At 39.5% G+C, this 12,176-nt stretch overlaps 1 protein-coding gene across 2 annotated transcripts in view; it reads right to left on the bottom strand.

The window, feature by feature from the left end:
- Positions 1-218: 218 nt before the first annotated feature.
- The window catches only part of Dhit (regulator of G protein signaling double hit), a 52,827-nt gene continuing 40,869 nt past the window's right edge, over positions 219-12,176 (bottom strand). Inside the window, exons 2-7 of one of the 2 annotated variants that reach the window (XM_074089799.1) lie at positions 11,923-12,011; positions 11,265-11,273; positions 10,113-10,202; positions 9,215-9,276; positions 7,517-7,683; positions 219-6,337 (exon numbers count right to left, since the gene is read on the bottom strand). In XM_074089799.1, the coding sequence (XP_073945900.1) occupies positions 6,149-6,337; positions 7,517-7,683; positions 9,215-9,276; positions 10,113-10,202; positions 11,265-11,273; positions 11,923-12,011 (606 nt within the window). In that variant the 3' untranslated portion in view covers positions 219-6,148. The remainder of the gene's footprint in view (positions 6,338-7,516; positions 7,684-9,214; positions 9,277-10,112; positions 10,203-11,264; positions 11,274-11,922; positions 12,012-12,176) is intronic. The other variant, XM_074089800.1, reaches the window with a different exon arrangement.

Genomic DNA, 12,176 nt, shown 5'->3' with positions numbered 1-12,176 from the left:
GGCGCTAAAAATCTACTATTCCGAAAAAAAAATGTTCTACGTAGTTCTCACTGTACGATACTAATAAATTTTATCTTGCTGCGCATTCTCTTACATATTTTTTTTTCAATAGATGGAGCTAAAGCCACACGTATCCAGAGGCCGTATTGCCCTCGCGATCGCAATCAAATGACAGATTTCGCATACTGGGATTTTAGTAATGAAATAAAACAATAATGTACATGAACAGATTTATTCGTTGACCTTCCTTCAAGCAAACTTTATTGGTCCACCTTTATTGCTTCTATCTAGAGACGCGATTGCGCGGTGCGCCGGGGAGGGGCCGTGGTCGGGACAGTGTCGTGACGGGATCGTGTCGTTACGGGACTGAGTCGTGAGGGAACTGAGTCTTAACGGAACTGAGTCGTGGCGTATCGTGACTATTCTATGGGGCTAATGCGTGAATGAGTAGCTTGGATTCCACGCGACGGAGTTTGTGTTTGTTACCAGATTTCAGTCATGATAAGTTGACATTTACTTAGGCAAATGTGACAGTTAGTGAGTTGGGTCTTACGAGGTTAAACTGTGGTGTTTTTACTTTTGGTGCGAAGTAGTGAAAATTGGTTAAGATGTAAAGTTTGTTTTGTTATATTTTTATTATGTATGTGTGAATTTGTGTTGTCAGCATCCAAGCTTGCTTGTTAAGTCGGAAAAGGGTTGCGGTAATGTGTTGTTTCATAATTTAGGAGTTGTTAGGTTTACTATTATAACAGGTACAATTACGCAATGTATCACAAAATAATTAGGTAGGTTGATACATAATATTTTAGCCAGTGTTTGATTATGTTCAAACTGATGTTCAACCTGTAAATGTTTAAAAAGTTATAATTAGCCGTCAGTTAAATTACCTACCAAAAATATCGTATATTATATTATATCTTCGGCAATTTAACAAAAAAAAATTATATATGACGATAACTCTCAATATATAAATATATTTTAAGAATATTTTACATTACACATGACAGATAAAAATAATATAAAGATATCTCGTTTACGTGTCTTCTCGGTGCTTACATTTTTCCTGTCACAAATCCCCACTTCTGAAATTAGTAGGTAATTCTTTGTTTGATTCACAAAATAAAAATACTTGTTCAATATTTTTTGACAATCTAATGTCGGACAAATATACATGTGTATAACAGTGATATTCAAAGTGAAAATTTCTTGGTAATATTTTTATTTTGAATTAATTAGAATATAGAAAAAAAAAAATTAAACAAAACAACTGGACAAAATCCATTCCATTCCATGCCATTCCAGAATTATGTGATACCTTGTAGGTATATTATTTAGGATATGTGCGTGTTGAATATATGAATGAACGTAGTAACGCAATCAGGTCCAAACTACAAACAAATGAATTCCCATTTTGGAGGTAGATCATACAACCAAAGCGAAATTATATTTGTCAGGAGCTTGACTTTTTTGGTACCTACGTCAAAACTAAAATGACGAGAACAAGGGTTTCTGTGACAGACGCAATATTATCGTGAAGTCCGTTTGATAACTTTGACATTGCGTCACGTTTGTGATTGGTTTAATAACTAAAAATGAGCCAATCATAAGCATTTGTAACGTCAAACAAACCTCTAGATACTAACGCCATCTAGCGATATAGTCAAGAAACCCTTCATCGGTCGTGTTTTATTTCGACTCTAGCGACGCTTGTTCTAAGTGTCAATGACGAAAGGGTGTCGTAGTGAGGTATGACTAGGATTGTGACATGACGCTTTGCAGTGCGCAGGCGGTGGACCAGTGAAGTTGCCACGGCGCACCTAAGTACTTACTCTTAACCTAACTATATACAAAATTAGTACCCGTTTAATTAATTATATACTGAGACTATTTACAGGGTAAGAGACACATGGGTCGTTATTGCACAAGCCGATTGGCAAGGTGGCAGCTAGATCCGACCTGGGTACGACCACCGTATTACAAGACCGCGATGTGAATAGGACTGAAAAAGCAGGAAACCCATTTTTTAAATCACATCTCTCGAATAACATTCTACTCGTAAAAGTGGTAAAAATCTGTGTATTGCTACAAAACTACAGCTCGTATTAAATTTTGATTACTTGATTATCTTAAACAGAGCCATAATTTTCTACTGTTCCACGCGTATTTCAAATTCAACACAATTTTTCACCTTTCTTTCGAGTATTCGAGAGTGATGTGATATCAATGATCGATCTTCCATAATTTCATTTACATTTGGTCGTTAATATACGAAACAACTGTCACTACCATTCCCAGTCTCATCGTGGCTCAATAACACCCGTCTTAACTTAGCTGTTTTACGTTGTGATGTGGCCCAGTTCAAGTCGTCGGTCACATTCAGGAAAAAATATGTACATGACTAGTTTCCCTTAAATTTTTCAATACATATTACGGGGTCAGCAACTGTGACATCGATGCTGACCTTACCATATTAATATACTACCTATTGATAAATATAAATGCATTTTAAACAGAAAAAGGACGACATAACTGGACACTTTAGCTGTGCTAGACTCTGTTTCCTATGTGCATTACCGTCTCTATCAATTGTAAAAATTGCGCCAGTCAGAATAGTAACTGGTTGCAATTGTATAAATTGCATCAGTCAGAACGGTGACTTGCGCCAGTCAGAATAGTAACTGGTTGCAATTGTATAAATTGCGCCAGTCAGAATAGTAACTGGTTGCAATTGTAAAAATTGCGTCGGTCAGAATAGTAACTGGTTGCAATTATTAAAATTGCGCCAGTCAGAACGGTGACTTGTTAAATTTAATTGTAAAAATTGTGCCAGCTAGAATGGTGACTTGTTGCAATTTAACCAATCAAGTAAGTACCTACCTACCCGTATTTTTATTTTAGACCACTGGCTTACTGCTACTCCTTGATCCAACACATTCATTGATGTTATTTTCTTTCTTTTGTCTCATAGCCTAGCTACAATACTTCACTCAAGTTTGTTTTAGATCGTCAAGTTTCTACATTACTTTTCTTTACATGTTGAAGGGAAAACCCCGTTTTCTTTGTAGCTTTCTTTTTTCAAGTTTATATAATTGATAGCGAGTCGGTAATGTCATGGAAGCTGCTCTCAATTAACAGTCAGGTATGTCCCTAACACCTCGACGTAGTACCTTACGACAGTCTTGAAAATAGTGCAATTATATTATGTTAGGCCTATCATACTATACGTGCTAAACTACTGAGGCCTAAGTAGGACTGATCGAAGTCTGTAAAAATAAAATATATAACATTATAAAAGTACAAGATTACAACATTTAAAAAGGTTGACTAAACATTGTGCACTATTCGTTTGTGCGAAAACGTTTAAAATTAATCTAAAATCCATCAAAAATGCTTATAAAATTGTGACTGTCACACTATGAGCTATAAAAGATAAACCATTTAGGAGCATTAGAGGTTTATTAAGTTTGTGTGTGAGCTTGAGCCAGAGTCTAACACAGCCTCGTCCAAAACTGAGCATAACACAGCGTGCTGAGTCGAGCACAGCGGGTTCAGTTACCCGATGGTCTTAACCCAACCCAGCGCCTCAGACGACGTACATCAAATCGACAAAGCCAAGACAATCATTTACTTTATTAAAGAGGATAATTCTTGGCATTACAATACACGCGAAAATAAAGCGCGCTGATTGGCCGCCCCGCGATGAGATATCGCTAGGGTAGTCACGAAGTCTGAGGTGTCATGTCATGAACCCAACTCGACAGCAAACCACCGACCGGAGGGTGGATCCACTTGGACGGGTAACGCGGCGAGAGTGTAGGGGCCGACTTGAGTGAGGTCGTTGACCTTGACTAGAAATCTTTTCGTATGGTAACTTATAACTAAAGTATATTAAATTCATTTTAGCCCTTTGGGCAATTTCATGCCCTATTTTAAACGCGCGAACCGCGTAGTCACATTTCCATACATTTTTTTACTTGTACATGCAACTGTAACCGTGCAATAGCTATGTCAAAACTAAGCCTTAGAATTTTCCAAGGGCCAGTGTAAGTAAACGATTAGCTAGTTTGAGAAACGGAATTTCAAAATTATTGATTAATTAAAATAGGAATAACGCCTTATTAAAATAGGGGTCCCAAATTCTGTCAATTATCTGTGTTATAAACTCTCACTTAAATGAGGACTTACGTTTCTATACCCTTGCGGCATGCTTTAAATCGTCAGTTATAGTAATTGAATAAGTATTATCCTTAGCAGGATTTGGATATTGTAATACTACATTACATTTACGGGCTTTTGTACCACGGCATCTTAAATATGAGAAACAGAGGCCGTATTGCCTAACGATTCTGACGTTCGCGATCGCGATCAAATGACAGTTTTTGTATGCGAAATCTGTCATTTGATTGCGATCGCGAACGCCAGAAACGTTAGGCAATACGGCCTTTTGTCTCTGTACAAATTGAGTGGCCTTAGTTAATCTCTCAATAGAAGAGAAAAGTAACAGATGGTGCTGAAGCGAACTATCCAGATGTTTTAATCATATCAGAACACTTAAGCAGTTGTAGATTTTTACTCTTTTGTCCCTAGGCTTGGCTGACATTGATTCATTTAGTAGACCTAGTTCCAAGCTGTTTACTGTAGTAGGTACGTCAAAAACAACACTTTTTGTCGATCGCTTAGTACCACAAATAATATTATTTAAACAGGTAGAATTGTGCTAATGTTTGTTGGTGAAGAGATTTTACTTCCACAAAGAACAACCGGGCGTAAAAATTATGGCTTTCACAACTCATCTGCAAGATGTAGCTTCTCTTCAGATTTCCAACCTTTGCACGTAATGCATGTTGGAGCGACAAAGGCTGACATGTAGTATATCATGGTGACTAACCACATTGGAATTTACGCCTTAAGCTCCTGAATTTATGACACTGATTTAATTGTTAAAAGTTGGACCTATTCCAAGCCACTCACTGCGGAATACAATGGGAACTAAACTCTAATTACTCTTAAGTTGCCAGTCTTCTAAAGAACAGACAATATGAGAGCAGACAACGCAAACCAGCGGTCCAGGTCGTTCGCACTATCTTAAAAGTCACAACTATGGCCCCTACATGCTTTCATACAACGCTGGTCGGTCGAGACCGAGATCTAATATGTGAGAAGACTAGATGGCTTTTCAACTTTACCCACATACATTGTCAGAAATCGTCTTTGATCATTGCAGCGCTTATACCAGTTTCAAAATCTCTGGCAGCTCCAGAGTTTGATCCTTCTTAATATCTATTGAATCCTCTGTAAAAACACTTCTACCACAATGTTAAACCATCTGGTATTCGTTTTAAAACAAGTTTCTGAACAGAAGCCTTATTGTAAAACGCGCTCGGAATTACAATCGTTTTCACCACTTCGTTCTATCACACGGTGTAGGATGAGAGTAGAAAGAGACGGGGAATACTATCGCAAACGCCCGCTCGTCACACAATACAGCCTCTGGTTGCAGTCCAACAGATGTCACTAGTAAAACATAGATCGTACGAAAAATCAAACTAACCGTAACGTTAAGCTTACTAGTGACATCTATAGGCCTGTTGGAAAACTAGCTAGTCTAAATTGACTGAAAGTCAACTTAACAATGTCTATTCTCGTTTGGTAATAAGTATATCTCTTTTCTACTAAACTGGTATAAAAGGAACTCCCTCACATTCACATGTCAACTAATCGGTCTCATATTGAAATAAAGGGTCACTCACATACACGGGATTATCCTGTCATGTTTCTGACCAAAGCATGGTCGTTTGTCGTAATAAGGAAGGGATTCACTTAGTGAAATGTCCACGACAAAGGCAGCAACATCAACACACTTAGGTACGTGTTTTCGGCCAAAATATTCTTGCGACATTATTTACATCTGCACATTGTGTCAAACCAAGTCTGTCTTCATCCAACGTTTATCGCCTGGCTATTAGAAAATTTCACGCTGATTGCCACATGAGATGAACCTCAGATTTATCCAAAACATGCCGGAAACCCTGACTAAAAATACGTATAGGACCCCTTTGTTTCAAAGCCCGAGTTTAACTTCCTCTCGGCCTCAACCACCAGGTTTTAAAAGACTAGCACGTTACTCGTCCACAGTGGAGCATTGCGATCACTGCGACGCGGCCGGCGAGCTCGGCACCCGAGCTAAGGTCTTGTACAGCGGCGAGTTGACAAAGCGCGGGTACGAGTCGCGGTGCATCAGTGTGTAGATCTGAAGCTGCGCGTCGTCGAACGTGTGCGGCGTGGGCTCCACCATGTTGCGGTTTACCACTTCGCGCACCCGGGAGTCTAATGATACCTGGAATGAGAAAAAATACTGATTTGCTTTAAGATACCAAACACCATCGCCATATGAGCCGTAGGACGTCCACTGTTTGACTTAGGCCCCATAAAGGTTTAAGATAGTCATGTCAAATATGCTTGAAGCCCGGGATACTATTTACGTCTAGATTAGAGTTTATAATTAGACAAATGGTCCTACAGAAAACCTTATTAACCTTGACTTTGGAGCTAAGGAAATTAAGTTTTGGTGGTGTAGCCCGTAACCATGACATAATAACTGTCTTTAACAAAGATTATGCTGTGTTTTGAAATATCGTTCATTTCCAGATACAAAATTCCATTTAAAAAATTCCAGACCCATTCGAACGTGAAAACGCACTCGGAATCAAGATCGTTTTAACTACTTCTTTTCGTCACACGGTATAGGATGCGGGGTAGAAAGAGATACAGAATTCGATTACGAGTGCCAGAGTATTAGACAATACGAGCACAGAACTAGGTATACGATTGAGTGTATCGGCAATCACCTCAGCAAGGCATCTGTATTTTGAGGATATGATACTAGTTTCCCATACCCCGCCGATTTGTGGCATCCTCACTGCAGCGTCAAATATTTCACATGACTAAAGACTCATTAAAATTTCGATCAATACTGTCTGTTCTATAATAAACTCATACGGCTAGGTTACAATAAGTATTTACATGACAAAAAATACGGATACGTGACACATCCACAAAAGATCATGCATTATGGATTAAACAAACGTCCCTGTACGGAGTCACTGCTATTAGGTTCTGTATAGAACAAGTCAAAGTCAATAAGTACAGATTATCTAGTCGGTGTCGGTATGTGTCGTAGCTATTCTTGTCATGGACTTTGTTCTTAAAACATGGTTATTATTAAGCCTATTCTGTCCCACTGCTGAGCAAAGGCCTCCCCTCGATACTTCCACTGCTCTCTATCCACTGCATACAAGGGCAAATCTTTCAAGAAGTACGGCCAAGGAAACTACGGATACAAAGGTGGAACATTTTCTTAACCAATTTCGCTATGATTTCTTTGGCATATGTATGGAATATCAACATGACATTAGTAGCACAAATTATCCTGGTACGTGATTCAGTTTCCTTGACTGTACATGCACCAGCCTTATATGTACTAGCTTAAAGAGAGACAGAAGACGTTGGAACTGACCTCTTTAGGTGAGAGTATGGAGATGTAGTCCTCATATATGAAGCGCGCCTTTTCCTCGACGGCGTCGGGGTCGGTCTCGCGCTTCAACTCTTCGCAGGCCAGCCAGAACATAATGTTCTCCTCAGAGTATTCGCCGCGCAGAAAGTCACGGAACACCTTGCGCCCGGCTGCGGAGTTAGTAAAGGGACTTGAAAATACAAACTGAAATATAGATGCACAGAAATCGGAATCGAACCCAGGTCCTCGGTAATCCGTACCGCGTGCTATACCGCTACACCACTGATGGTCACCACCACCACCTGGTTGACCATCAGTGGTGTAGCGGTATAGCACGCGGTACGGATTACCGAGGGTTTTCTGTTTTTTCTGTGCATCTATATTTCAGTTTGTATTTTCAATTTCGGTTTTACGTTGACCGTAAAAGTAAAAATTTGGAATTGAAATAAAAAATACAAAAAGATTCCAAAAAACCAGTCTTAGTAAAGGGACGTCATCATCATCTTGGTTTATACAGGGTGTAACATTCCGATCGGTCAGGAAAATCTAAAACTATCATCTCAATGACTCCAACAAAAGCCTCTTCACGCTGAACAGCTTGCTGGATAGATACGACCACGAGTGCTCGTTGCGTGCCAGTAACTGCGATTACCTCATGGCTCACGAACAAAACATACGAAGGTCTGTTTTAAGGAACCATGTCATCTATTTTAGTAAAAACTGCATTCATAGATTTAATAAAAAAACTTGTACTCAGAACGCGAATCAAACCCAGTTGTTTTGAAAAACAAAAACTTACATTATTTCTATTTGGATATCGTGTAGGTCATTCATAAGCAATATATCTTGAAACACGATACCTAGAATCGCAGCATCGCATACTCTTTAAAATATGTAAGTTTTATTCTTCATATCGTCCGGGTTCACTAACACATAGTAAGCAGAACAGGAAACACAGGTATATGGAGATTTACCAAGGTAAGCAATAGGCGGCCTTATCGCTTCGCTTCAGAGCGATCTCTTTCGAGCAACCTTTACAATAGACCGAAAGGAAGGAATACACTACAATCAATACAGTTCAATTCCCAAGCTGTGAACAAGTTTTTTTTAAATGTTTGAATCCAGTTTTTCTTGTTACTGAAATCAATGACATGGTTTCTAAGAACAGATCTTCGCATGTCTAAGTTTCAGATTTTCCCGTACTGACCGATCTGAGTGTTACACCCTGTATAGGTCCAAAGTGTACCAGGGTAGGCAGTGCTGTCCCAATGCACGCCACTGTGCTTGCTACTGGTGGGCACAGGCCTCCTCTCAGATTGAGAGGGTTTGGAACATGAAACTACCGTGAGACTCTCATATTAAATTATATTGTAACGGATAAACTCACGTCTTAAATCGAGTTTAGCTCGACATTTTTCGGGCTAATTCGTAGCCCTTCTTCCTAGGAGCAATGCGACTCGGTGGTTGCCACAGCACACGCACTGCGCGCCACCGCTCTGCTGGCGCGACTATTCGACAAAGTTTAGTTTAGCTAGGAAGAAGGGCTACGAATAAGCCCGAAATATGGCCAGCTAAACTCGATTTAAGACGTGAGTTATCCCTTACAATATCATTTAATATAAAAGGGTTTGGGCCCAGTGCAGATTGGAAACTATACACACCATTCATTTGCTTCACAAGCATAACCAAATATATTCTCACCTGCGCTGCGCATGAGTCGGTCAAACGACTGCCCCCAGCTCTGGATCTCCTCCAGCGACGGCCTGCAAACGACAAGTGTAACAATGTTAATTTACATCAATTGAAATAAAATATGCAAAAAATACCGAATACATACAGCCTTTAAATAAGAGCTCATCAAAGTCAAAGTCAAGTCAAAGTCAAAATATCTTTATTCAATTTAGGCACTTTATAACAAGCACTTATGAATGTCAAAAAAAAATTTACCACCGGTTCGGAAAAACCTCTGCTGAGAAGAATCCGCTACCAATGAAGGTTTAGAGGCAAAGATCAGAAGGTTCTACGCAGAACTCGGGAACTATGGAATTTTCCGGGACTAACACTATCTTACGTCCTTCCCGGGGTCTCAAACTATCTCCATACTAATTTTCATCTAAATTGGCTTATCAGTTTACCTAAGCCTGAAGAATTAGCAAATGTACAAAGAAACACACCTTCCTTCGCTCAGGATATTCCAGTAAAATTTGAGCAAAGCAAAAGATAATCACGTTTGGTTTGAACCAGCTCTAGCTGAAGATGTCAAAAACGGGTTCTTCTCTAGGAAGTTTCAAATAATCTACTAAAAGGACATCATTGTGAGCAGTCTTAATTGAAACAAGTAGTAAGGACGACCAAGTACCGACATAGGTAGCAATGCGTTCTAACTGATGGATCTTTGACATGCAATTGAGGATCTTAGCACCCCTTAGCCAAAGATTAAATTGTACGTTCAAAATTTATCAGTTGAGCGGTATTTATGCTTCATCGTCGATATGTGTCTGTTACGGTCTAAATCTCATAACAAACCTATATAATGAAACATGGTGATGATCAGACAGTGTGTTGTCTGAGCCTGTAGGGCTGCTAGGGTTATACTTACGGCGCATCTCCGTCGCAGAGCAGCGGGTCTTGCGGGCCGGGCTCGCGGGGCTTCTTGCCGGGCCCGCCCTCCGATCCGCGCGCCGCCAGGCTGCGGCACAAGGATGCAAAACTGTACAAAATTGATTTCAAAAATGTTTCTACTTTTAGAAACTGTGTTTTTCATGAACCAATAGGATCGCTTCATTTACCTAGCCTCGCTCTGCTTAGCTGTTTCCACCAGAGATGTGCCGTGCGAGGATAGGCAAATAAAGCGATTCTATTGGTTCATGAAAAACACATCCCTCGCAACACATCCTCGCGCATATCTGGTTCAAACGCAACGTTAATTGGCTACTGACGGCTATAAATTATCATTATAAATCTCTGATTTTTAAGCGACAAGACCGCCTATTGTCTACCCTGTTTTTGTGTTTATATTATACATTCTTTGTACTGATTTGTGGTGTGCAATAATAGTAGATTGTACAACAGGAGCATAAAACGAGTCATTTTACCCAAGACGTTACGTTACGGCGAGGGTGGATAGACACGACGAGGGGAAAATGCGTTTAATGCTCGAGTTTTACACTGCTTTTCACTGCGATTGCGAGGAGATTAAATAACAACAGATCAAACATTGTTCACTTACTAGGTACCTTTTATTTTTCATGGATTGCTAATATAATTATAAATATTTAGTTTTATTGGTTTATTTTTATTTATTTGATGGATTTTTAGTTTTTATTAAAAATAAATCTAGAAACTTCTTTGTTCTAGGCTGTTTACACCTAATTACCTTGGTCTTAGACGAAGATTTTACTTTATGCACTAATAGAGCATAAAAAGTCATTTTATGTCGCCTAGATCCAGCATAAACATTTACTTTACGGGCATGAGAAGTGAAAAGAATATTTGTATTGTATTGTGTAAACTGGATACTTATTTCCTAACTTTAGTGAAATCCTCAGATTAAGTAGGGTTACGAAGTTTAAGACAACCCTATAAACAAATTTAATAAAACTTCATAACATTTTTTGATTCTACCAAAACAACTACAAGTCCAATTCGAAAAGCTTTATCGCCTTTCGAAGTGGACCAGCACAAATTGAATTTGCTACGCCATTTTTTCACTTCCATTTATGAGGGAGACCAATTCGCTGATACTGCTTACCACTTTGCCCTGAAACAAACAAAGAAGGGCATTTTTAAATTGTACAGAATATAATTCTCAAAAACCTAACTCGAGATGACCAATACTCATTTCAAAAACACTATTTCTGGACTATTATTTCTACTTGAACGTCCGTGGTTACAATAGTACCCAAAAAAAATGGCGTCCATGGGTACCCTGTGGCGTATCGCATCAAATAGTTGTCTTATAGAGCTATGTTTTTGTTATGAACATTATATAGTAGTTTATGCAACGTAATAAGGGTCTTTAAAACAAGAGTGTGGTGTGTGGTGGTTAAAAGGATCACACGAGTGTATTAACGCCAAATTAGGTACAGTTGCATACATTACTTTATCTACATCCATATATTAAATCCTCTATCGTGCGTTCAAGAACGTTTGAGAATGACCTGCATTGCAACCAGAACTATGTGTGCCCCACGAACTCCTGCGCCTGGTAAAGATGAAGCCCCGCCACCACTCCGATATCGATTACGATATCGATTTCGGTATCGTAATGACCATTACGATACAGCCGTGTTCATAATAGAATCCAATGTCGTAATGCTGGTCATTATCCATGGTTTTTGAACGCATAATGGAGGATTTACTATTTGGGTGTAGATAAAAGTTTCTATCTATCTATGATTAATTCTGACCAGGAACAAGAGCAGCAGCAGCACCAGCACAGGCAGCACGGCTTGGCGGCGGGCCGGCAGCCGCGCGCCAGCGCAGCCAGGCTGCACATCTGCACACACAAACATACACTCTAGCTATTATCTGAACACGCCATGCCCATTTTTAGAACAGGACGGACCTCGTGATACTCGTTTTATACAACACTATGAATCCAAGGGCGGATCCACCGTTGTGGGCACGATGGGCATGCCCACAACCCAAATAGACTAGTAAC

Source organism: Choristoneura fumiferana, chromosome 7 (assembly GCF_025370935.1).
Source record: "Choristoneura fumiferana chromosome 7, NRCan_CFum_1, whole genome shotgun sequence".
Classification (NCBI taxonomy): Eukaryota; Metazoa; Arthropoda; class Insecta; order Lepidoptera; family Tortricidae; genus Choristoneura; species Choristoneura fumiferana.
Note: the sequence above shows the minus strand (reverse complement) of the source record. Positions and strands in the feature narration are given on the sequence as shown.